This window comes from Etheostoma cragini, chromosome 8, assembly GCF_013103735.1.
Source record: "Etheostoma cragini isolate CJK2018 chromosome 8, CSU_Ecrag_1.0, whole genome shotgun sequence".
NCBI lineage: Eukaryota > Metazoa > Chordata > Actinopteri > Perciformes > Percidae > Etheostoma > Etheostoma cragini.
Genome location: NC_048414.1, coordinates 9,354,793 through 9,381,586, shown reverse-complemented (window position 1 = coordinate 9,381,586; position 26,794 = coordinate 9,354,793). Strand labels below are relative to the sequence as shown.

At 42.7% G+C, this 26,794-nt stretch overlaps 1 protein-coding gene across 2 annotated transcripts; it reads left to right on the top strand.

Annotated features, from left to right (window-relative positions):
- Nucleotides 1-1,032: 1,032 nt before the first annotated feature.
- Nucleotides 1,033-26,735, top strand: otogl (otogelin-like). Of its 2 annotated transcripts, XM_034878792.1 has the most exons (58): nucleotides 1,033-1,264; nucleotides 1,705-1,747; nucleotides 2,055-2,100; nucleotides 2,357-2,435; nucleotides 2,549-2,641; nucleotides 3,870-4,024; nucleotides 5,071-5,192; nucleotides 5,348-5,553; nucleotides 6,143-6,267; nucleotides 6,865-6,971; nucleotides 7,197-7,303; nucleotides 7,412-7,537; nucleotides 7,627-7,735; nucleotides 7,816-7,862; nucleotides 7,942-8,084; nucleotides 8,198-8,321; nucleotides 8,522-8,699; nucleotides 8,772-8,896; nucleotides 9,234-9,443; nucleotides 9,681-9,849; nucleotides 9,995-10,069; nucleotides 10,274-10,317; nucleotides 10,593-10,758; nucleotides 11,318-11,425; nucleotides 11,625-11,763; nucleotides 12,603-12,737; nucleotides 12,889-13,035; nucleotides 13,168-13,287; nucleotides 13,492-13,608; nucleotides 15,151-15,307; nucleotides 15,499-15,525; nucleotides 15,658-15,837; nucleotides 15,921-16,199; nucleotides 16,298-16,415; nucleotides 16,504-16,583; nucleotides 16,728-17,626; nucleotides 18,285-18,462; nucleotides 18,564-18,706; nucleotides 18,786-18,809; nucleotides 18,918-19,010; nucleotides 19,103-19,292; nucleotides 19,655-19,872; nucleotides 20,215-20,356; nucleotides 20,439-20,624; nucleotides 20,961-21,173; nucleotides 21,439-21,543; nucleotides 21,678-21,785; nucleotides 21,931-22,032; nucleotides 22,123-22,227; nucleotides 22,386-22,426; nucleotides 22,535-22,598; nucleotides 22,805-22,983; nucleotides 23,167-23,271; nucleotides 23,347-23,466; nucleotides 23,734-23,779; nucleotides 24,587-24,658; nucleotides 25,827-25,906; nucleotides 26,036-26,735. In XM_034878792.1, exons 1-58 carry the CDS (start codon nucleotides 1,192-1,194, stop codon nucleotides 26,234-26,236), a joined length of 7,893 nt encoding a protein of 2,630 aa, XP_034734683.1. In that variant the 5' UTR covers nucleotides 1,033-1,191; the 3' UTR covers nucleotides 26,237-26,735. The 2 variants fall into 2 exon arrangements, with proteins under 2 accessions (XP_034734683.1, XP_034734684.1); XM_034878793.1 differs by lacking the exon at nucleotides 24,587-24,658.
- The last annotated feature ends 59 nt before the right edge of the window (nucleotides 26,736-26,794 follow it).

Here is a 26,794-nt window from a genome sequence, read left to right as displayed (position 1 = left end):
AGCCCTGCTTTGTGAACCACGTAGAGCTTTGCTACTGCGGTTCCCACATCCTCGGCATTGTACCCCATAACGTTAACGTCAGCTATCTTATCTAATGTTACGTTGTCAGGATGATTGGGTGACGTTAGCTTGCTAGCTCGAAGTTATGTTGCTTGAAGTTAGATCTGAAGGTCCTGTAATGTTACCAACACCACCATAAACGTAATCATGGTTGTATTTCCTTACCCACCCGTTTGTAAATTGGACATGGGACGTTCAACAAGTTTGAATTGCTGACCTTAGCTCGGTGCTAACGCCAAACATCAGTTATTGGGCGCCAACCAAACGTTAACCGTATTGAGTGGCAAGCTGTCCACGTACTTTAGCTAACCATTCTGTCTCCTAATTCGCAAGGATTGATGTCATTTCTAATGACAAACAAGACCACAAGTGAAAGAGACAGTAACGTTAAAGCTACGCAGTGTTTTTTTTTATCCTCCTACGATTTGGGCGCCACCCTGGAATGCTTCGTTATTCCCATACATTGGTTCATTGGTTTGTCTCATGTGCTGTTTACAATATGCTTAGCCCATTTACCGTGAGCTCTGTCTATGGTGTTACGGTTATTGTTCATGTAACGTTAAGATGTATAATGCTTCGTTACAGTAAGTTTTGAGGTTATCTTACTGTTTCGCTGTCTGGCGCATTCTGTGTTAACGGCATTTCCGGATGGTGTCCCAAGAACCTTTGAAACCGTTAAGTTTCTGCCAAACTTATCACAACATGCGACTAAAAGGTAATTCCCTTCCCTGACCTTTGTTTTGCCCAATGGCACCGCAGTTTACCACCACTTGTGTCTACGTAAAAAGTGTCACACCTAGATCATGTGGTCATCCAAAAATGTAACCGTAACTTTAGAGGTGAAATCCTCCGTGATGGAGCGACAGAACTGCGGGCTCACAGACCACAGAGCCGAATAACCAAGCCGTTCTGCTGAATGAGGAGAATGTTGGAGTGATAGAGCACTGCAGGTTTACCTGCCCACACAGGTGTAGGTTACTCGTCATCTTCTCAAAGGGGCTGTCGCCACCAGGTAGGTTTTAACAGGTACATCCAAGCATCGTTCCGGTGCTACCATCCTAAACCCTTTCCTCCCGGGACCATTGAGATGCACCGTTAACGTTTCGGTGGGACTTCCTTTCGGACTCTGAGATGAACTTAAAGTGGACAGTAAAACGATTTCTTCTTATGTCGTTTTCAATCTCCCACTTGCTGTTACATGAGGGTAAGTCTGACAGTTAATTACCTATCCAAAATGTTGTATTAGTCTTGCAATAAAGTGTGCTACACGTATGAATGTGCACTACATTTAACAACACAGATGGACATAGGTCTTGTATGGAAGCTTCTTTATATTATTAAGTCACACTACCCTTATATTACAAGTTCATTTAGAATAGTAATCAAGTAACCTGCTATCTTTATTATCCGTCATAGGTCAGTTGCTTTTATAAATATTACTCTCCGTACTGCCCCTTCATATTGTGTCTGAACATGGCTTCAATCTGCATGCTAAATAATTAAAAATGACACAGATGTGAATTGGTAAAATGTTTCTGATTGGACACTTCTGGATCTACATTTAGCTATTTTATTTATTTATGCTAGACAAATAACTGATACCTATTTTGAAAATGTAATGTAAATTTACAACTTTGTGTTTAGGAGCTCAGAGCCGACTTTCAGTGGCAGAAGGAAGACTACAGAGGTAAGTCAAAAGAAAGAAATGATTTTCTCTCATTAATAGTGTGCCCCAAATATAATTAATATTTGGTAAAGCAAAGAAAATCACCACAAGTTTTTTAAAGGTAGTTCTAACACAGCTGTATAGGCTGACGAGGATGAATGCATTTGCACTTTGTGTTTCTGTCACTAGAGTTTGTGACAATGTGCACTTGTGCATGTGAGGTTTCAGAAAGAGGAGTTTGGAGTCCGAATTCAAGTGGTGTAAAGTGCACTTAAGTCTCCCCTCTGACTGCTCCTTCCCACTAATGTGCATGTTTGTGTGTGTGCAGAAGGGCTAATGCACTTCGGAAGAAACGGGATCTCCTTGGGGAGGAGGTTGGTACACTACACCTAAGAGAACCAGAGGAGGTCAGGGCACCCACATGCGCACAACACTAACCGGCACAAAGCTGTCTTTGTAAAAAATGAGACACACTCACTCACACATACGCTTTCTCCCACTCAACCTGACGCAACTTTTAACTTACAGCGGCAGGTCACCAACGGTATAGCATTGTGTCACTGATACTGTTAAACCTTGAGAATTATTCAGGGTAACACTCTAAGTTTTTATTGCTCATTGTTTTCCAAGATATACAGACCGCTGCTGTCGGAGGGTACTCTGTCACGCAGCATTTTACACAACTACACAGCCAGAGATGCCTCTTCAGGTAAATACGCTACTTTGAGGCAGCCCTAAGTACATTCACAGAAGCTTAAAACTATCGTTATACAGATAGACTGGTGTAATTGAACTTGAGTTTGTTCTGTTTTTTTTTCCCAGAATATTGCGGCTGCCTCAATGGTGGCTGGTGTCAGGAGGGCGGTGTGTGTGACTGTGCTCAGTTCCAGGCACTGGGAGACCGCTGCCAGATCAGTAAGTAGTACACTCGAACAACAATGCACCTACATTTATTCCTTTGGTGTCAGATCAGTATTGTCAGAAAATCATCCACATTGCAACCCAATGTTAACTGACAAGCATCATTTCTGGTATGCAGCAGGCTAGCTGGTTAGCAGGCTTACAACTTTTTTAATAACAGCATACAGTATACAGTTACATACTCAGTTATACAGGAATGTGTATGAGGTTGTTCCTGTGTGCTCATAAGACTTACCAATCATTCAGCAAACGTTAATTAAATGCACACACTCTAGTATTAATTATCATATTTCCCCAAATCTCTCTCTCTCTCTCTTTCTCTCTATCTGTCTTTGTTGATACAGGCCCATCAGCCTCCAATCAATCCACCTACAAACACAAACACACACACACACACACACTCACACACACACACACACACACACACACACAGAGATTCTACTCCCTACAGCAGCAAATATAAAATCACTTGCACTAAGGTAATAGGGTAAGAGTTGAGTGATGGAGTTTCCAATTTCTATACTCTGAACAGACTCCTCATAAAATAATATCAGGAGATCTGAGGTCCAGATTATTGTAAAGGGGCCTGTAACTGAACTAAGGCTTGAAATTAAATCCTCAAATAAACTATTTACAAGAGGAGAAATAATATACATATTAAGCACAATCAAGTAAAAAAAAATCGTAGCATCAAAGTGGTAAGCCTCATTTGAGAAATATGATCAAGCCTCCCAGCTATAATGTCAATTTTTAAGATCATGATAACAGAGCTCATTCTAAAAGATATTAAATAAGATTAGGAAATGTTTTTAATTGAAATATGGGTGTCTTGTAATTAACATATGTAAAGAATCATCTTCAAAATGTGAAGTTTCCAATTCCCATCAGCATGACTCACTGATAAGATTAGAGGATGTGACTCACTGCCACCAGCCCCCACCCCTTAGATTTTGGGGAGGGTCTTAGGCAGCATCTTGGCATCACTAGCTGGGGATTTCCTGTAACAAAGGGCTTTTTTAGAAAATTCAGGTATTCATTTTCCACTGACAAGTTTAATGAAATAAAATGAAATTTATAAATAAGATAAAAGAGATGTATGACTTGCCTTCTTAGTTTAACAAAGTATCAATTTCTGCTGAAATTATTTGTGTAACCACATGAAACCGATCTACTTCATCGTTATGGGAATGTTTTCTGAGTGAATTGGCCGTTTCTCCCGCAGTACCTAACCAGGGCAAGGATAGGGACGGCATCTGCAGGTCGTGGGGTCAGAACCACTACGAAACATTTGATGGAATCTACTTCTACTTCCCTGGAACCTGCTCTTATATTCTGGCCCAGGACTGCCACTCAGCTGCACCACAGTACACAGTGTGGGTAAGAGCATCGAAATCACCCACTTAAATATTTAACTAGAATTCAACCTGTATGTATACAGGGTTGTCTGACTTTTTCATTTTTTGACACTAGAATAAAAAAAATACACAAGTCCCATTAAGAAGCTAAAATACTGTGATGTTTTACTACTTAAACTAACCAAGTTGTCTTTATTTGGCATACAGTATGTATCTCTTGATCTATTACATCATTTTGCAATTTAAATTTGGGTACGGAAGACTTAGGCCTTTATGAGTTCTCCTTTATTACTCTTTATGAGTTGTTTCATGTTGCATTTAAAACTCATATTTAAAAGACCTCATGTACAGTGAAGGATAAGTCTGGTTGTATTCAATATGTGTGCTGCCTACAAATTCCATGAAAAGATCAAAACAATAAATCTGTCCTACTGACGAGAATTGTTTAGTCAAACCATGATATAGCTAAGTCCACTGTGCAATACACCTCCACTGTTTTTTTAAAACACATCAGGAAGCCAAACTGTTGTACTGGGTGACATATTATTTTCAGTTTCCCTACCATAAAATGGACCCTGTTGGATATTTTTTTGAGTCTCCAACAAATGCACCATTTTCTCTACTTTAAGTAAAATTAACAGATTAACCAACCAATTGTTGTTTTATGGTCTTTTTCTGCTTTTTTTTTCAACCTTAACAAACATAGGATTTCATCATCTTTATCCATTAAGCTGACAAATAATGCTAGCAGCATTCAACATTCAAACATTTGTAACGTTGTTTTTAATTGCTAATAACGTTACCTCAAAATCTAACTCTGTCCATCCCTCATATCCTTTGTCATATATTGTTTGATAATCAATCATAGTCTCAGTAAATTAAGTATGTGCCAGTTGGTGGCAGCATCATTACCCAACAGGTGACTGTGGTCTTTAGAATGCTAGCTGCTCATGACAGGTCGTGGCTAATCCTTGTTACAGTAATACATTGCTTGCTACAATGCTTTCCAAGCTACTGTGACCCTAAAGTTTCTTATGTTCTCTTCCATTGTTTTTCCTGTCTTCTCAGGTCCACAACAGCAGATTGTGTGATGGGAGTGTGTATTCATGCCCAAGAGCTCTCAGTTTGTTCTTCCCAAATGAGGAGGAGATCCACATCTCTGGATATCAGGTCCACCAGGGAGGCCGAAGGTGTGTGCCCGCGTGCGTGTGTGTTTGTTTCTGTAGTAGATGGAAAAATAGAATTTAAGAGGTTTCAATAAAGCATCTTGCTACAAAACTCTAAGAACAGAAAGGGAAGGGGAACTTTTCTCTGTTACACTATGTGTCTGTCTCTAAAATATCAGGTTAAGTCTTCCTCAGACAGTAGGCGGTCTGTTTATTGAGCGACTGGCTGATTACCTGCTGGTGAAGAGTGTGTTTGGCTTCTCTTTGGCCTGGGATGGAGGCTCGGGCGTCTACCTGAAGATGAGCGAGGATCACCAGGGTGCTCCCTGTGGCCTATGTGGGAACTTCAACCACCTTGCTGGCGATGACCTCACCACCTCCCGTGGTAAGACCGGTCTGAGCCCCTCCCCTCCTTTCTTCTATCCCTTCTCTCAGCACCCACTGACCTCAATTATTATTATTATACACTCAACACTGATTCCGGCCAATTATAGTAGCGGTGGGACCTGAAGAGGCTACAGTGGAAGGATAGGGGAGAACGGATAGTTTGGGTTTGAATGGCTGCAAGGAGCAAGAATTCTCCCTCAGATTAACAGTAATATGAACTGCTGTTCCCTACTTGTTTGAGCAGAGAGCTGTCCAGTAGAGTGAGGATGAGCTCAGAGAACGAGCGTAAACAAGTGACAAGGCTCTGACTATGAAGCTAAAATGGACATAGTACATTTACAAACACACAGTTTTAATCAGATCTCCTCCAAATGCCCAGTTTAATTATATTTCATCATTTCATTTTATGTTGGCATTGACATTGGCAATAAAGAAGCAAATTTATAATCTACCTGTTTGAATGGTACATCAACTGTCCATTATCTTTTCCCTGTGTAAATGCTTAACTATTCATTTTCTGCATGTTTCTTGTGGCTTGTGCACTGGGTGTACATACACAATGTATGTGTGTTGGTTGTGTGTTTTAGGTATTCGGACAGATGAGCCTGTGTTGTTTGCTAACAGCTGGGCAGTGGACCTGCCTCATGAGAGAGCCTGTCCATCAGTAGACCTTGACTTCAATGGGCCCTGCCATTCTGAATCAGACATGGATGTAAGAACCACACTCTTAGTTTGACTATTGGTATACTCTCAATTGTATGTCACCATAGAACACCATATACATTTCTTTTTCTGCTTGGCAGAAAATAAAACTAGTGAAGTTAGATTTTTCAGAATTTAAATATTAAAGGTCCTATGACATGGTGCTCTTTGGGTGCTTTTATATAGACCTTAGTGGTCCCCTAATACCATATCTGAAGTCTGAAGTATCTGAAGGGGGGAGGGAGGGTGGCCTTAACCAACCGCCACTTTGCTTGTTTGAAATCCATGATGTCTCTCGCTCATGGGTCGGCCTAATTCTCTGGGCGGGGCAAAGCAGAGAAAAGAGAGGTAACAGATTGGCCAATCTGAGCTTTCATTTTCTCAAAGGCAGAGCAGGATACCCATGGCTTGGTTAACACCTATCGCCATTTCTAGCCACAGGGGGACCATAGGGAGGCTATAGGCATATTAATGAAAAAAAACGTTTTTAGTGAATGGTCCTTGTGTGTTAAATGACTACAGTAGTGTTTTTTTGCTGTACCTCTCTGTATTCTATATTATGTGCCTTGTATTCATACCATACAATATTTATTGCAAATGTGTGCAGGATGCCATAGAGAAATGCAGCGCACTTCTCTTCTTCCCGTTTTTGTCCTGTCATGAAAACATTGACCCAAATCCCTTTGTGGCCAGCTGTGTGTCTGACCTCTGTGTGTAAGTCAAAATAACTTGCTACTGATTATTGTTACATTCAACTTTTTCCACACCCTCTGTTCTCTGTGTTGTTATTAGTAAAAGCCAAGATACAGAATAAACCTTCACATAAACCATCAGTAGCACCCATATTGACTTCAGTTGTGGCGACTGTTCAAATAAATAAATAAATGCTATTTCCCAAACACATTTTATACATTTATTCATTTCTTTATTTTTCTGCAGATCCGATGACGAGGAAACGTTTTGTCGAGCCTTGGTTGAGTACACTCGAGCCTGCTCACATGTTGGATATCCAGTAAGAGAGTGGAGAGACAGCTTCCCTTCTTGTAGTAAGTTACCAATGCAGCTCAACCTACATGTATATTAGGTCAACATGTATTCAATGTTCTGTAATCTGCCTTTGCCTAAAACTCAAGTGTGTGTGTTTTTATATGTAGACGATGGCTGTGAGGAGAGTTTTGTCTATAGAGACTGTATCAGTTGTTGTCCACCCACTTGTACATTTGAGAAAGAGTGTCTGGGAACCAACTTGCATTGTCTGGACGGCTGCTACTGCCCTGATGGTATTTCATTATCTAAATCATTTCATAAGTAATCTTTAGTTGATTGACCTCTGAACTAGCTCTAAACTTTGCAATCCTCTTTCCCACAGGTCTTATCCTACAAAATGGAACATGTATCGCTGTTTCTCAGTGTCCATGTGTTTACCATGGTACATCATATTTACAAGGACATGTGCTTCAACAAGGATGTAGTGTGTGGTAAGTATGAACATGTATTCATGAGTGAGCATATACTGTTGCTTTGCTGTTAACCTATCTATCTGTATATTCTTTGTTAGTGTGTGCATGGGAGGAGTGTGGAACTGCACTGAGAACAACTGCACAGGTAAGTTTACGTTTTTTGGAAAGTTACTAAAGGGGAAACTGTTAATTCAGATTATTACTGTTCCTCTTCTCCCTTCTAGTGGAGTGTTCGGTGATAGGTGACGTGTTTGTGACGACATTTGACGGTAGGATGTTTCTCCAGCCGGGGGCGTGTCAGTACGTGCTGGCAAAGAGCCGCAACAGCCGATTCACCGTCACACTGCAATACACTACCTGTGCAGAGGTAGCGTGCATGATTACTTGCATACACACATGAGCACACATTAACCAATCATGCAGTTTCCTTTCTACATAAATATGACCTGCCCTTCTGTATGGTCTGTGTTCCTACTGCAGCAGGTGTGTATTCAGTCGGTGACAGTGGTGTTGGATGAAGATGTGACTCATCAAATTACTTTGACCAGAGAGGGGGACGTGATAATTGGTGTAAACCCGGCGCCTGTCCTTCCCTATGTTGATGGTAGGAATTAAAAAAAGCTCTTTGATACACCACAGGTGTAACGTATGTTACCAATTGCATTATCAAATGCAGTCAGATCACACTAACATAACTCTTCTATGTACTGTAATTAAAAAACAATTACTGAACCCTTCAATGTTTTTTTTTATATAAATTTCATCTTTGATCATGGGTTTTGATGTTTGTTTCTGGGTATATAGATGCAGTAGAAGTGCGGAAGCTGACCTCTGTGTTTACACAGCTGAAGGCAGGGATTGGTCTGAGGCTGCATTATGATGGCCAAGGGGGGCGGGTCTATCTGCAGCTGGATAGCCAGTGGCGTGGACAGACGCTGGGTCTTTGTGGAACCTTCAATGGAAATCTACGAGATGACTTCCTGTGAGCATGCACTTCCCACTTATAGATCAATGTTGAACATGTCCCTTTACCTGACTATGTTGGTGTGTGTAGGTCCCCAGCAGGTATGATAGAGGGCACTCCTCAGCTTCATGCCAACGCTTGGAAGGTTTCATCTGCCTGTGTTGCTCCAGTCAACCTGCCCATCATAGACCCATGTGAGATGAACCAGCACAATGGTAATAATGTCTTCATCTATTTTTCTGGTGTTTTTTTTAATTATTATCTCGGGTGTACTTCCTATTTTTAATCTCAATATAATATTAGGAAAATGGAAAGAGTGAAAGGTGGCCTGAAATCAAATTAAGCAAGAGAAGGCGTCACAATAGGGCAATAAACTTGATGGGCTCAAGTGCCAACAGCTCTACAGACTGCACTGTGCATCCTCACATCTTAAATATGATTGTGATACTAGGAGTTGCACAGCTTTTAGTGGCAGGTATCTTAGTTTGTTCAGACTAAAATTTCAAATGTGTTAAACAGGGTTGTGTGTTTGTGTGTCTGTATATATTCTAGTGTTCTATGCCTCCCAGTGTGAGGTGCTTTTGGGGAGTGTGTTTGCCCCGTGTCATGGCTACATCAGCCCAAACATCTACCAGCAGCAGTGCCGCTACCAGGCCTGTCGTTGCGGGAGCAGCTGTTTGTGCACAGCACTGGCTCACTATGCCTACCTCTGCTCCAAACACGGAGTCAGCATTAATTTCAGATCACACGTCTCTGAATGTGGTGAGGACTTGGCTTTGTTTGTTGATTTTAACCATTTTTTTTTTGTGTTTAAAATACTTTTAAAAGTACAACCCAAAATGGTCACAGGTTATAACTGTACTATATGTGTAGATTGAGTATTTGTGTTTGTTTCAGAAGAGTAAAATCATATTCAAAGAGTTCGAGGGATTACATTGACTTAGGGGTACAGTATATAAAATGTGTATTACTTTGTGTTTGTGTATTTACTCTACACAGGAGTGGTGTGTCTCGGAGGCATGCTGTACCACTCTTGTGTGTCGTCTTGCGGGCGTTCCTGTCGTGCTCTGTCTAGCACGGAGACGTGTAACCCTGACGACTGTGCCGAGGGGTGTGGCTGTCCAGACGGCAGTTACCATGACAATGTGCGCCAGCGCTGTGTGCAACTGTAAGACTTCGCCCCCTACATATATCACCCTAACTAAGTCATCAATTGCTATTTGGCAGAAACACACATACAGGCTGAAACCAGCACAAAAAGTATGGTCACTAGTTAATGTAATTAGAGTGTCATGTCATGAGTTTCTCCTCAGGTCTCAGTGTCATTGTTACTCCATGGGTGGTGTGTCACAGCCAGGAGAGGTGAGCTTCAGCGCCTCTGGCCCCTGGTGAGTCACAGCGGTCTTTGACCTTCACTGAAAAGTGAAAACTCACTTTGGCTGCTCTCCTGAATGCACACAGTGTAACATCCTCACACTTCTGATACGTTTGACAAAGCAATAAAAGCTTAAGTGAGATGTAGAGCACTAACCTTGTGTTTGATAACATTACTCTATTTCCCAAGCTCTCTCCCTTTCTGTCTCCCCCATCAGCCTGTGCAGAAATGGGAAGATGGAGTGTGTGCCAGAGGAAAAAGGTAACCTCTCCGCACTCCCCCCTCCCTTTAGTTCCTGCTCTCCTTCTTTCCAACAACAAAGTGCCGTTTCAAGCCTTGTCCCTCTTGCTGAAATCAAGAGCCTTATGTCTGCGGTTGTAGCTTGTTTCCCATGACTTGCTGTTCCGTTTGATGTTTAAGGCGTCTAAGGCATTGATTTTCGTGTGTGTGTGTTTGTGTGTGTGTGTGTGTGTGTGTCTGTGTGTCTGTGTGTGTCTGTGTGTGTCTGTGTGTCTGTGTATGTGCCCACATTGTAGAGCCAGATAGTGTAGAGGTCGGGGAGTGTCCTGAGGGGAAAGTGTACCACAGCTGCACCGAGCAGAGAGGAGGCTTGGCCTGTGCACCGACCTGCCGTAACCTGATGTTGAACCTTACCTGCCCTCCCAGCACACCATGCATCCCTGGCTGTGTCTGCCCTCCTGGGTAAAATAAGCATCTACTGCTTTCCAATATTGTTATGTATTTGTTTTTCAAAGATCATAAAAGTCATATTTCCAGTCCACTTGGACAGTGATTTCCTACCTCTCAGGAAATCATGTATTTTTGTTAATTTAATTCTTGCAGTTACCATGCAATCATTATGTGACTTTGGCACAAAAACAAAGCATCATCTTAAGAATGAAAAATGTTAATTGCAATGATTAGCAAAATCAATTTTCTGCAAGTGGATTTTCATACTGTAATAAAAGCAGCTAAAACCAGTGGCTGCCTAGAAGCCAGTAACTAGTCATCCTTAATCAATGGAGAAAAACCATGTTAAGTCTTGTGAAGGTGTATTTATTCAAGGAAGACTGGCAGAGCGTTTAAAGGTGTGTGTGCTTGAGAATATACAGTGGAGGGTTATCTTGTTTACTTTCCCCACCTACAATGTGTTAACAGTATCCAACATCTACACTTCAGGTCGCTTTGTGCATCGTAACGCAATGCAATATGGGTTTTAAATCAGGTGTACCTCATACTTGAGTCTGTTTTATCTATAAAGGCTGGTGCTGCACCATAGTGAGTGTTACTTTCCAGAGAACTGTCCCTGTGCCTGGCTGGGCCTTGAATACCTGCCTGGAGAAACTGTGGAAACATCATGCTACAAATGGTATTCACTTTTACTCTACTCTTCATTTACTGAGCAGTAATACAACAATATCATTTCCAAATTAACATTTTATTGCATTTAGTATGTGCAAGTTTCCACGTAGAATTGGAACACATTTCTAGCAAACTGTATCGCAGAACTTCTAATTGTTAGTTTCTCTTAACTTTTCTCATGTGCATCCACCTGTCCGTCTTCTCAGTGTCTGTCACCGGGGCTATTTCAACTGCAGCCACTCACCATGTCCAGCTGTGTGTACTGTCTACAGCGACAGACACTACCACACCTTCGATGGCCTCGAGTATGACTACCACTCTGACTGTAAGGTCTACCTGCTTAAAGTGAGTATATTGTGTGTGTGTGTGTGTGTGTGTGTGTGTGTGCGTGTGTGTGGATCTTTGTAAGTAGAGTGTTACATGTGCAAATAAAAGTCTACAATGATGTAATTGACTTGACAAATGTATGGAATGTGTAATCAAAAATCACATATTTTTACCACAAATGCTAACAAAGTTAGTGTCAAAGTGCGTGTGAAGAGAAGTGTGTGAAAGATGGGGTGTGTTTAAGTGCAAAGGAGGAGCAATCGCCACGTTTCCTGGCCGTGGATGGATTCTGATCTGGTAAAGAAGAGCCAAGCTTGTTTCTAACCTTGGAAGAGAGAGTGTTTTTTAATTAGAGCAGCACGTTAAGGTGCGTGCACGCTTGCGTGCTTGCTTGCATGCGTGTGTGCTTGTGTGCGTGCTGGTGGGTTTGCACCATGGTAATGCTAGCAGACGTTGTGCAAAGCTGTAGCAACACAAAGAGACCAGTGTTCATTTTAAACCCCAGGACTCCTACGCTCCCAGGGATATAGAATTAGAATTAGCAGAACAGACATTCCAATTCCGACATAACAGGCTGCCGGCCACCATGCAGACCTGTAAAGGTTGGAGATGCTGGTCAGAGCTCATTCTTAATAGCTTGGAATTGCTTCCTCTTCTTGTCACCTATCCCTAATGACACACTTTACCATCTATCATGTGGTATTCAGATATTGCATATCCGGCTGCTGTGGCCAAAGTAAAATGGAAATTGTGGAAAAACAAACAAAAACATTGTGTTGTGAGGATGGACAGAGATGAGAGGCTGACAAGATTTCCTTCCCTCGCAGGAGTAATATTTTGTCTTCCCCTCTCACCAGAGTGCAGGAGAAACCGAGGTGTCCATTGTTGCCCAAAACAAGGACTGCTATGAGAGCGGCATTGTGTGTATGAAAGTACTGGTCATTCACGTGGGACTTACCAAGATCTACTTCACAGACAACTCCGGCAACCCTGTACGGACTACACACACAATCCCACTTTCTCTTTACCCATCTAGCTATGTATCTGTGTCTATTTTCCTCTCAAAAATATATAAGTGAAATATATGTTAAAAAATCCACTGATTTCTGTAAATATCAGTCTACTTTGTTTGTCTTGCCTCAGAGCCCGTCCACTGTTGTAGGTCGAGGATCAGAGTTTGAGCTTTGGAAAGCCGGCTACTACACTGTGGTCTACTTCTCTAATCAGGACCTGACCATCCTCTGGGACCGCAAGACGACTGTACACATTAGAGCTGGACCTCAGTGGAAGGTCTAGACCAAGAGCTTTTAGTGTCCTTGGATGTGTATGGGTGTGTGTGCGGGTGGGTGTGGGTGCGTGCATGCATGCATGCGTCATGAAATTGATTAGAAAACAGGCTCAGTGTCATTTTTTCTTATTTAGGGTCTTCTCAGTGGGTTATGTGGAAATTTTGACAGTGTGACAGTGAATGATATGACCACCTCCAGCCACATGGAAGTCAATAACGCACAGACCTTCGGTGACAGCTGGGCCCTGGGACAGGTATGAGTCAGCCCAGCTCGATTCTCCCCTGACCCTCGTTCCTTTTCTGTCTTTGTGTATCTCCCACTCACTCACTCTTTCACTCCTTTCTAGCTCTCTATTGTTTCTGTAATTTATGTGGGCTTGTCTCCCTTGAGTCCGTTGTGATATTTAAGAGTAATCAGACACTCTGATCACATTCAATGTGTGTTTTGTGTGTTTTAGTGTCAAAGTGACTACATAGTTGAGCGACCATGTGAAGGCGACTTAGGCAGACAGCCATACGCCAAGAGGGAGTGTGCTCTCCTCTACAGCGATGTCTTTGCACCCTGTCACAACGTGGTGAGTGGTGAACTGATGCACACACATACACACAAACAAACGTCCGTACAGAGTGAGCTGTAGAAAGGTTATCTTGCTTGCAGCAGGGGAGTTGGGGTTTGTGAGGGGTTATGGGAACAACCCCTAACTGATCCCAGCGAATACACTGTTCCTGAGAGAAAAATACCAAATCCCACACCAAATCCAAGGCTACTCACACACACACACACGCAAACACACACACACACACCTGTGTGTTTAACTACAGTATTGCATTTCTCTATGTGGCCAGCAGATGGTGCTATGTATATACACATGTAAAAGGGCCACCTCAGGAAAACCATACTTAGTTAACTTTTTTTTAACAATGTGCATGTCACTAACACTCTCAGTAAAGATAAGCACAATGGCTATGTTAGTAACTAATCCTTGCATATTTCTTTAACAATGCCTTTGTTCTCACGTGTTATGCATTTAATGTGTCTTTTTGTAATTTGATTATTGATGTCAATTGTTCCTACAGACACATTGCACATGAAAACATCATTTATTAGCACCTTGTTAAAAAAGTAACAGAGTAATTCAATCCTGTGGTATTCTGTGGCCTTGCAATCCATTTGTATCTGCTCAGAAACAACCATCCCTGTTTATGTGACTTTGCTGGAGTTTTCTTCATATTCTAATTGGAGAGAAATGTACCCATCCAACGAAAGCCACTATTAAAGCTTGCCTTCTTGAGAATTTTTTTTTGTCTGGTTTGTTGGATAATCTGCATGATAGGACATTTTTGGACGCAAATGTTTTTACAAAAACTTAAGATTCATGGTGTGACTGTACTGTACTGCAGAACACAATTCAGACATCCTGCTATACAGGATTATTGCCAGTTGATGACATGCTGTTGTAAAAGTAACTTACAGTAACTGTTATTAATGTAATATATTTTGTATTGAGCATAAAATAGGAATAATTAGGATCAAAAGCAGTATGATACTGGCCACATCTCACAGATGGTTTTAACATGAATTTTTGGATTGTTCGTAACCATTATTAGAAAATAGGAACATGTCTGAATTACTCCAGACTACCTTTTCATTAACATGGCTGTGTCTAATTGCAATTCAGGATGCAGCACCCAATTTAAACACAATTTGAGCTTCTTCTCACATTTAGAAAGATAATAATACAGATTAAAGTTTTGATGGGATGAATTGTGCTTTTTTTGTGCATTACGCTAGCCAGTGTCAAAAACACAAAGGCCCAGTTAACTTTGCCTTTGGACATACCAGATCATTTCTGATGCATTTGTCTGTGTGTCATAGAGCTCATCTGATCCCCTCTGCTCCCAAGGTTGACCCACATTTCTTTGTCCTGATATCTCATCACTCCTTTCCTGTCTGAATTATTGACAAATACTCACCTCCTAAACAGTTTCCCCCAGCGAGGTTGGCCTGGTTCCCTTTATGATTGTGTGTGTGTGTGTGTGTGTGTGCGCGTGTGCGTGCATGCGCATATATGTGTCTGTTTGTGTTTTTGTATGACCATGTTATCCACACCCTTCAGGTGGATGTGGCCTGGTTTTATAGGAACTGCCTGACAGACACTTGCAATTGTAACCGTGGGGGAGACTGTGAGTGTCTCTGTACATCCATCGCTGCATATGCACACAAATGCTGTCAACAGGGGGTCACAATACACTGGAGATCACCCTCTGTCTGTCGTGAGTACACATACATGCTCATCATGCTTAGACCTACTCTATGTTGGTCTGAGACGTGAGCCCTGCTTACCTCTTTGACCCACTTTTACCAGTACTTCTTTGCAAACACCAATCTTTTTGATCTCAGTCATATATGACCTCAGAGCTATTGAAATGCTTTCTAACTTCTGAACTGTTTTGGTCTCTTTCAGCCTATGATTGTGAATACTATAATCAAGGTATGTGTGAGTGAGCGTAAGTCGTTTTCATAAAGCTATTTTGTGAAGTGTATAATTTCCAGACCTTACACACTGATTCCCTGCTAGCTTGCCACCACTCTAATTTCCTCTCTTTCTCTTGCTTCCCCACAGAGCTAGGCGATGGCCCATTTTCCTTGGTTAGCGCTGTTTATAATGACACCATGTTTGGAGTGAATCGCACCAGCAGCTCAGTGTTTCCTCTGGTGAGAGAGAGACCAGGGCAGTTGCCCGCCCCAGGCTTACTCTTCAACTTCATGGTTACAGCAGGCTTGCAGAAGGACAGAACATCACGTGAGCAGCCACATTCACACAGTGAAACGCTACTACTCTTTGTTTTGTTGGATAAATTAACCCGCATTTGCACATTTTCACAGGTGTCCCTGTGGTGTCACTGGAGTCTGCGGAGAGACCAAATTATTTCCTTGTCGTGTCGGGACGCAGCCGCCTTCAGTTGGAGCGCTGGAGTCGAGGGCCGGAGTTTAATCGCAGGGCAACCTTTATCCAGCACCAGGGACTGTTTCTGACAGATCGTACGTCATTCGAGCTTGTCGGCCAACCTGGAATCTTTCTAACACTGACACGCAGTGCTGCACGAGCTCAGAGATATGACACCTCAGAGGGCTTCAAAGCCAGCAGCAGCTTCAAACTGGAGGGTCAGAAACACATACATGTACCCAACACACAAACACACCTGTTTACACACACACACAAAAACTAACAAATCAGGTGTTTTTTTCCTCTCCTCTGGCAGAGAGCAGTTTTGTGATACCTTATCGTATGATGTGTGAGTGGCGCTACCAGGCCTGTGCAAGCCCTTGTGTCCATGCGTGCAGTGATCCAGATGCCACCCGCTGCCACTTCCTGCCTCCGTAAGAGGGGTGGTCCATTAAAAGCACTTATACAAATAACATTATCAATGCTAAGCTCAGGTGCTGAATTAGTTTCTGTGTGTTGCAGTGTGGAAGGCTGCTTCCCACGTTGTCCCAAGAACATGGTACTCGATGAAGTTACTCGAAGATGTGTCTACAAAGAGGACTGTGAGTAACGGATGAGTGTTGTGTCTTAAAAATGCCATTGAAAAGTTTTTTTAATGCAGAACGTATAGTATTTATTGTAAATATTTTTTTAATGTATTTTTTTATAATTAATACAAAATATGTAGTATTAATCATCTCTACTAGGTGTGTCTCTTCCCCCAACTCCGACACCCTTTGCATATGTGACGCAGTCCAACAGAACTACGACAGCACCAACAACAACTCCAACTACAACCATTACAACTACTACTACAAGGCCAAGAACCACAACCACCACCACCACCACAAGGGCAACAACTACCTCCTCCACTACTGTAAGGCCCACAACAACCACTACCACTCCCACTACTCCCAGTACAACATCAGCCACTGAGATTGTCACCACTCGGCTCACCCCTACTTCATCTACATCTCCTGCTGCTCCTCCCACCACTATTGTTTCTACCACACTCACTCCCTCCACCCCGCCAGAGACAACTACTCTCAGCACGACTGAGATGACCCCCACTCCAACTACGGTAACCACAGGGGTCACTACAACCACCAGCACAGCAACACCCTCCACTGTATCCACTGATGCTACTACAGTCACCCCGACTTCTTCTCCTCCTTCCCCTACTATTCTTTCTTCCACCTCCTCACCCTCCACTCCTACCTCCCCCTCCATTACCACACCGTCAGCACCATCGCCGACATTACCAGCAACTTCCACCCCACCTCCTCTAACCTCCGTCCCCACTCAGCCACCACCCACCACAGCTGTCACAACTGCCCCCACCTCTACCACCTCTGTACCTGAAACCCCTACCGAAACCACAACCACTCCTCAGCCAACACCTGCGGATACAACCATCGCCGTAGAGACTACCACGCCAACAGACACCTCACCAGTTGCTGAGACAACCACAGCACCATTTCCTACAACCTTCGAGCCCACTACCGAGCCAAGTACCACGGAAATAATCCCAAGCCCTGACACCTCTCCGATAACAGAGGAAGCATCAACCACGCATCCATTCCTCTTGCCCACTTCTCCCTGCACAGTAAGTTAACAGTGAAACACTTCAAGTTGAGAACACACTCGCAAACACATTTTTCAAAAACCTGTAAATAATTATTTTGAAGATAAATGTGTGTGTTGAACTTGATAAATCGGGACAGTTATGCTAGGTGTGTGATGTAATTGATTACTTACATGAATGAATGCACTATTAAAGGGATTACTTCTCTATCTACAGGCCATTTTCACAGCAGGCATTTTGACTTGCTTGAAATGTGCAGGTGTTACTAATAACTTTAACAATGCCTTGGTTCTATGCATCTGTCCCAGTAAGCCGTGACTGTGAGCCAACATGGCCCTGAGCAGCTACATGACTTTTGGTCAGCATTCATTAGATTTTTTATTAAGATAGGGAAATAGGGCCTATTCTATTCTGAGATATGTAGTACATAACATGCTTTATGTGCTACTTACAGAAATAGTAGTAGAAACACTACATTTATTCTTAATATGCATAGGATGAATCCATAATCTGTCTGTATCTGTACAAGTATCCTAAGGAAATGGAGACTAGGGACAGAACAGGTGTATAGGAATGCAAATGTTTGAGTTTAGTGATGCAACAAAAGTCTGCTGATGGCTATGAAGGACTGTTGTGTCATATAAACTTTGTAAAACAAAATGTGTCTTTGTCTCCTCAGCCTCCGTATTCCTACCGCATTGATGAGTGTGCTGAGCTGATCTGTTTTAATGGAGAGCTGCTGCTTCACAACTCCTCTCTACACTGTCGCTACAACACCACCAAGCCCCAGTGCAGTCTGTTGGGCCTGCCCATCCTCATCAACACAGACCCTTGCTGTCCACAGTGGCAGTGCCCCTGTAAGATTTGGCAGGGATTCAGTTTAAGCAGGTCTAGTTAATAGAATCCATTGTTTGCCACAACGATCTGCGAATTTAATGATACAATTTGCTTTTGCCAGGTCGATGCACTGTGATGTCAGATCTGCGTGTTATTACATTCGATGGCAACAATGTTGCCCTGTATGATAACGGCTCTTACATCCTGGTTAATCTGCCCAGAGAGACTATTATTGGCGCCGTGGAGAAATGTCCGACCAGCCAGGTAACATCCAGAATAAAAAATGAACTCATCTGAAAACTATATATATTTTTACTATAAAAATGTTTTGTTTTCTTTGCAGAGTGTAAACTCCATCAGACGAACTGTGAGTAGAGTCTCTAAATTCCCTACAATTGTGTCTGCATCAAAATCAAATTCTTTTTATCATTCAATACATATTATCATGTATTTCTCTAATTTCGTTCCCCTACAGAGTCCTACAGGTGGAACATCTGGTCTGTGTTTTAAAAAGCTGAACATTACTACCTCCTCCTACAGAATCATTATCAACCGACTGGATCGCAAGGTGAGTCTTTTACCTATTTTACTGCCAAGAGTTCAACTTTTTCCACACAAATAATGTGGTTCCTCTGTGGCTGTGTGTCCATTTGTCTCTAGGTGACAGTAAACTACAGACCTGCCAGACTTCCATTCTCCAGACATTCTCTTTATGTGGAAGACACAGGCAGCATGTACCTGATCCAGACACCTGGTGGGGTTAGCATACAATGGTATCACAGCACTGGCATTATGGTACTGCAGTACATCACTCCTTATAATGCATCTGTGCCCACTCGAGGCCTGTGTGGTGAGTCCACACACACACACACACACACACACACACACACACACACACCAGTATTATCTACATCAACAGTGGCCTAAGTACTGACTTATGTAAGGGCCAGCTATCAACACCTAAAGGCTTAATGTCTACACAGTAGCATCACTTTGACTTGAGTGATTATGGGATATGACAATTTGAGATGTTGAGAGCCATTTGGTTTAATTAGGCAGTTTTACACACATTATCTCACTCCACATACACATTTCTCACTGACAATGCAGCAGAACAACACACATTCTCTCACACACACACTCACACTTAACCTTCACCTTACACTCACATTGTCACAAACACACCAAACATCTTTCTGTCCATTATATCAGGTTGTTGTGATGGCAACCCTGAAGACGACCTGAAGCTGCCCAATGGTACGGTGGTCAGAGAGGTGGGAGATATGGTGCTCTTCCTGCAGGCTTGGAGAGTCCACACCACTGATGAAACCGAACACACACGCAGAGTCGGAGACAACTGCACCATTGAGGACTGCTCCACCTGTCTCTCCATGCTCCGCCAGAGAGCCTTCATGCCATGCCACAGCAAGGTAGCTTCTGGATTTACACAGCATTTTACAGGTGTAATTGTCTATAGCTACTTTGCCATGACTTCGGTACAGAAAAGATAAGTTGATTATTTGACAAGTCAATGTAATGAAAATTAATCTAAAACAATTCTGACATGGGATTTATCATTTAAGCAATTTAGCAAGCAAAAATGCCAAACATGGGGCGGCCATTAACTCACCCAGTGGCACCGAGACCAAACTGTTGCCCTTCGCTGTATGTCATCCCCCATCTCTATCCCCCGTTCATGTCTATCCACTGTCTCTACACAATAAAGGAAAAAGCCCCCAAAAAAATATTCTTGGCTGGTTGTGTGTTTGCAGGTCCCTCCGGAGCAGTTCTGCGACATCATGTGGGCGGGGGACCTGCACTACAAGGATCACCAGTGTGACTTTCTGGCGGCGTACGTGGCGGTCTGCTACACACATCAAGTCTGCATCAGCTGGAGAAGACACAATTTCTGCCGTAAGGAGACCCAGGCCAAAAAAAACCTTATTAATGTTTTTCATTTGCACATGCCTGTCACTAAGTGCCTGTCACCCGGTAGCGTTGCGGTGTCCCCCTGGTAAGGAGTATCAGCCATGTGTGAGCACCTGCGCCAGCCGCACCTGTCTGAACACAGAGTACTACGAAGAGACCACCTGCTCCTTCATCAGAGAGGAGTGTGTGTGCCGCAGTGGAACCATCCTGCACCGCGCTGACTCCCCTTACTGTGTGACTGAGGATCGCTGTGGTGAGTGACAGAGTAATTACACGCCTTTGTGATGAATACTGCACTGTCAGAGAGTCCCAGTTTAACCATGTACAGTTCAAGGCCTGTGCCAGAGTTAGCTATTCAACTAATTTACATATGTGGTCCCTGGGCATTTAAAGGACATTTTAAAACTGCTGAGACTAGCACAATCTCTAATGGGATGTTCCACTGTTCTACTGCTATAAATGAAAAAGCTGATTGACCAAATGTAGTCTTCCTAAATTGAGTGTAACAGTCATCCATTACGGTTTTAGACTACTTTATATCACTCCTAGACTCACATACAGGGCATTTACTTGGTTCTGATGTATCCAGTGTGCACAGATAATGAGGGTAATCCTCGGTCCCCGGGCGAGGTGTGGAATGGCTCTGCTCGCGGCTGCTGTCTGTACAAGTGTATGGAGAATGGCTCTGTGGTGGCTCTGGAGCCAGACTGCAACTCTGTCCCTACACCGCTGTGTGAGAGGGAAGGAGAGTATGTACTGGATGTGTTGGAAGAAGGAGCCTGCTGCCCTAAGAAGATATGTGGTGAGTTTAAAGATCAGGTTCTTCTTTGCTAAGCAAATAATCTGATCCAAAAAACAAACTTCTGAAGACCGCATCCCAGAAAAGGTGGTTTAATCTTTTTGATTCATTCTGCCTTTAAGTCTCACCCTTGAGGATGATGTTTCACCAATTCCGTAGCTAACCACTATGCCCAAATACTTTAATTTCAGAGACCAAAAATAATTTTAGTGAACATATTACCAATTAAGTGATATTTCCTCTTTTTTGCTCCTTCACAACTTGTCAGAGTGCAACATGACCATCTGTGACAGCGAAGCTCCACCTTGTGACAATGGGAACCGGCTAGTTATTGGTTACAGCGCTCTGTCCTGCTGCCCAGAGTACAGATGTGGTGAAAACAAACTAAATAATTTCTCTACTCCTTCCAAGTTTTTTAGACATGTTGTAAAGTCTTTGTTTAATGGAACATTTGTCCGGAACCTTTACATTTACACTAAACACTTTGCTGTGACTTGCCTTCCTCAGAATGTGACCCCATGGCATGCCCTCCTGTGCCTCCCCCCAACTGCAGGGAAGATCAGTTCCTAGTGGAGGTCAGGGGGGGGAAATCCTGCTGCTACTCTTACCTGTGTTGTAAGTTTAAATGTGGTTCACAGTATAAACTAAAAACAGAAGTCTTTAGTATGAGGTTTGCCATCTGCTTTGTATCCATCTTTGGCACCTCCATCAATTACAGCAACAAAACTGAATGTGTTGTTTGTGCTTTTTGTCTGAGCAGTGTGTGAGTCATGTCTTGAACCCATTCCAACTTGTTCACATGGAGAAATTCTGGCCGTGGATCTAAACACCACTAACAGCTGCTGCCCACAATACCATTGTGGTAAGTGTGTGAGAGTGTGTGTACTGTATATGTGTGTTTTAGTGTTTGTGTCTTCAAGGTAATGTTTCTACTTGCACTATTGCATTGTAGTGTGTGATGCCAACCTGTGCCCTGAATCATCTGTGACCTGTACACCTGGTCTCTCTTTGGTTCAAACTGCTGTCCCCGGACGTTGCTGCCCGCAGCACCACTGTGGTACGCACTCAAAATCCCTCACATAATGTATACATCCTATTTTTTGCTGGTGTGTGATGAGCTTATGACTGGATTTGTTTCGGACATTGTTATTCCTGTCTCGTACTTGCGTAAACTTCTAACACTTCTCACTTTAACTCTCTCTCTGTCACTCCCAGAATGCCAATGTGAGGACAGCTCTCTCCCCATCTGCCAGGTGGTAAGTCAGCAAAAAGCTGCATCACAAGTCCCTGTCTAATAAGGTATTTGTGGGAAGGAAGGAAAAGTAAGCAAATTCAGTTAAGTCAGCACTCTGTTTTTCTCTCAGGGGGAAGTGCTGGTCGAGGTTCCAGACAGCAGCACCAACTGTGGCTGTCTTCAGCACACATGCCGTACGTGTAACAAGCACGAGAGCTCACGGACACACACCTGACACTAGGGTGGCAATTGACGTGCTGTAGACTTTGTTTCATCCACTGCTTTGACTTTTAGGCTGCCTTGGCATACTTACCATGAAAAATGGTTTTGTATTTGTCACTTACAGTATGGGATGATTTATTTATCCTGTGTGTGTGTGTGTGTGTGTGTGTGTGTGTAGAGAAGGCAGAGGTGTGTCTTTTCCAAGGGGTAACAGTGCTCAGCCCTGGCCAGTCTCTGGTTCAGTACTTTGAAGGAGAGCTGTGTTACACTGTCCACTGCCTGCATCAAAGAGATCCAGACTCTGGCTTCTACGCAATGGAAATTGCTTCTGTCAACTGCTCCCAAAAATGTGGGCCAGTATGTATCCAACACATTCACAACATTAAGCACATTTTGATAGACAACATAATCATTGTGAGAAACATTTTTCTGATTTCAGCTCTGACTCTTATATAGCTTTAACACCATGCCTCATTCACTTCTCTTACCTTCTGCATCTTGTACTCATCCTTCACCTGTGTGTTTGTCTCATCGTTTTAGCACCAGGTGTATGTAACCTCCACAGACCCTCAGGTGTGCTGCGGCTCCTGTAAAAATGTCTCCTGTACATTTACCAATGAAAACGGGACAGCAGAGCTTTTCGCTGTAAGGACAAGCCCATCCGCATGTGTTCAGTGCGCTGCTTTTGGAGCAGTACTGATTCTAATTGTGTGTGTGCAGGCAGGGAGTTCCTGGGTGGAGAACTGTACACGTTACGACTGCATGGAAACAGCAGTGGGAGCGGTGATACTTGCCTCTGGAGTGGTTTGCCCGCCTTTCAATGACACAGAGTGTATTCAGGTCAGGACCTCTAAATGTACTATATATCTGAAATCCTGCTCACACTTTATGTAAAATACATTAAAATCATACAGCCTTTTTTCTTTGATGGATGGAGCAGTTGACAAGTACTCATATATCAGCTTTCAACTATCTGCCAATTATGACTCGAGGCTAACTGATTGGTGCAACCTTATTATGTATTAAAATGTTTATTTTGGACTCTTTGGTGTCCTTTGAAGTATGTTTCCCATTAACTCTGGTTTTGCTTCTTGTACTCTCTTGCAGAATGGCGGGGTGGTTCAGAGCTATGTGGACGGTTGCTGCAGGACATGTGAGTCTCCAAATTTATTTGATGCTTCTGGTAATGCTTTGAGCTGTCAATCAGAGGGGTGAGCGCCTTGTTGCCTGGCAGTGGATGGGCTTATTGGCTGAGTGGTTGGGGGTGTGGCCTTTTGTAGAGGGTGGAGATTGTCGATACATTGTTGTTTGCCGTATTACTACATTTCCCACAATCCCTGGCTTTACCAGTTTGTCCTCAAATCGTCTGTTGACATATTCAAGAGCCAGCACAGCTCAGACAGAAGAAAATTTGGTGGGAAAACTTAATAAAATAATAATAATAATGTAAATAGAATGATGAAATATGACATTTAATATCATTTCTAGGTCAAAATACAACTTCCTGAACTTGTGCTTTTAAGACCTGTCATTATGTAATAACCCATTTCTAAGTTGTGTGAATTAAAGCTTAAATAAACATGCAGTGGTGACCTTTCCTCTCTTTATGGATTTGGCATTGCAGCCTCGCCCGCTTGCCTGCTTTTGCAGTGGCCTTGCCGTTTGGCCAATCAGGGTGCTCCACAGTGAGCGTTTTACCAATGAGGACGTGAGATGGTTCTGGGGTTAGAGTTTGTTCTGCTGAGCTGCTTTTTGTAGTACATTAAATGAGTTCCTTGGCTGTGTGCCTGGAGCGCCCGAAAAAACAAGTGAAATCCATGTGCATGCCAGCTGCACTGATTCCATCCTCTGTGTGTTTTTGTGTGACGCTTAATTATGTATTCTGAACCAAACGTAACCTTGTGTGTGTTCTCACAACGTTCTTTGAACCCGATGGCTGCGATCCTGACGATGCTCCCAGGTTCTGGAGTGGGTGTTTTACCATTTACCGTTAATCCCATAACCCCCACTGGTAGTACTAACTGTGACACAGGTACCACCATCTTGCACTATCCCACTTACAATGATTCTGGCATCCTGACACTCAGTGACTCATTCACTTGCACTTTTAAGCCTTGTGTGAATGTGTGCGGTGTGAGTTTATTTTTATGTTTGTTTGTGTGTCTTGTCTTTTCTTTTTTCCTCTCACTGGTTAATATAACTTTTAGGAAAACATTTTTTAAAGAATGGACAAAAATCACTGGGTTTGTCTTAAAGTTTGTTTTTACTTGCACAAGCAGAGTCAATTTTACAGCACCCAGTATGTACAGATAAATGATCTATCTGTTCACAGCAGTGTCTTTTTATAATAATCAGAGAGTGTATTACAAAGGAGTTACTGTCTAATAATCTGTGGTCAGGCCCGGCATCTCCTCCACATGTGTTCTGCCCTCGGGGGCATTCTTAGCTTTTCACAAGTCCATTGACTCTCATGATTATTTCATAAGAGGCAGAAATAGTTGCACACAGACTTCATGCAAATAGTGCAACACTAAAATGAAGAAAAGACTGTAGCAAACATAACTTTTCTAACAACATTAACAAAATCTAACCTTGCATAAATCTCTAGTGCAAAACCATTCATCAGATAATATGCAATGTTAAATATAATAGAAAAGGCTTTGTTATATCAAAGGGTTCACAACGCCAGTTGTGAAACAAGCTCCAGTGTTACAGTCATCCATTAAAAACAAACTGGAGTTCATCTACTCTTTTCATACATTCCAGCCCTAGACAGAATCCTTTTGACCAGCTTTGATTGGCTTAAAAGTACGGTTAAATTTAGGTCAGTAGCCAATAGGAGAGCCTGATCTCTGCTGTGAGGAACCCCCCCCCCCCCAACTGTCAATCAAAGCAATCTCCTACTGCTGGGCAACAAAGAGCCCAGCTCAATAGGCCTTTGAGGCTTGTATGAGTGACCCATCTCTGCGGTAAAATGATCAAAGAGTGTGTTTGTGTGTTTCCGTGAGCATATGTTGACCTGCGTGTGTGCGCGTGCGTGCGTGCGTGCGTGTGTGTGTGCACATATTTTGTGTTGTTTTTGTTTTCTACTGTTAAACGGTATGCTGTGTTAGTTATTGCTCAGACAGTACTGTGTCTCTGGAGTTACTTCTGGTGTTACTTTGTGTATGCATCTGATGTCTGTGTGAATGTGTGTGTAGGTAAAGAGGATGGTAAGACATGCAAACGTGTGGCCATTCGGACTACAATTAGAAAAGATGACTGCAGGAGCAATGCACCGGTGAGAGAAGAGAGACATGCTAACTAAATGACGAGGCTAAAACAAAATTATTATTAGTATTATGAAAATAACTAAAATGATGCCTTGCCTTATGCCTCCTTCTGTCATCATTCTGTCTCCCTCTTATAGGTAACAGTCTATTCTTGTGATGGGAAATGCCCGTCTGCCACCATATTCAACTTTAACATCAACAGTCACGCCCGATTCTGTAAGTGCTGCCGCGAGAGTGGACTACAAACCCGCTCCGTCACACTCTACTGCTCTCGCAACGCCACAGTCGTGGAGTACAACTTTCAAGAGCCTCTGGACTGTTCCTGCCAATGGAACTAAATCTGTCTATGGATCAAGTCATTTGATTTGTCATATGTAATCATATAAGGTACAATTCAGGGTCCGGCAGAGCATGAAAACCAGCCATGTTTCATTTTTTTTGTCCTAGTTGTAGTTGTAACTGAAAACTGTAACTGATGACATTGGAGATTGTTTTCAAGTAGTTTTGTCTTCACATTAGTCTTTATTTTCTTCAAGACCTGCTGTGCCAACCCAGTCAGCTTTCTAGTGCATTCAAGTGATGGTACAATGCCATTAGCCTCTTATCCTACTGTATATTAACAATTGATTATGTTGATACAAATGTTGTATCTTTTATATCCACTGTTGGGATATTTTGGTTTGTCTTAGGAGCTAAATGTAGCCTTTGTACAAATAAAAATGTAATGCAAAGCTTTGTTTCCTTCGAACAGTTTGAGTTTCTAAAATGTGACCTTTTGGGCTCTTTGTAGTTTCCATATTTTAAAGTAAAGTAGGGGAATTAAAAGATTTAACAGTGTCTTTGTCTGACTTATTGCGAGACCTCATAACCAGCAATGTGACCTTTTCACACACCCT

Coding starts and splice junctions, on each gene's coding strand:
- otogl (XM_034878792.1), top strand. CDS start 1,192: ATGAACTTAAAGTGGACAGTAAAACGATTTCTTCTTATGTCGTTTTCA. Junction 5,554..6,142: donor TGACCTCACCACCTCCCGTG/GTAAGACCGGTC, acceptor TGTGTGTTTTAG/GTATTCGGACAGATGAGCCT. Junction 7,863..7,941: donor CACTGAGAACAACTGCACAG/GTAAGTTTACGT, acceptor TCTCCCTTCTAG/TGGAGTGTTCGGTGATAGGT.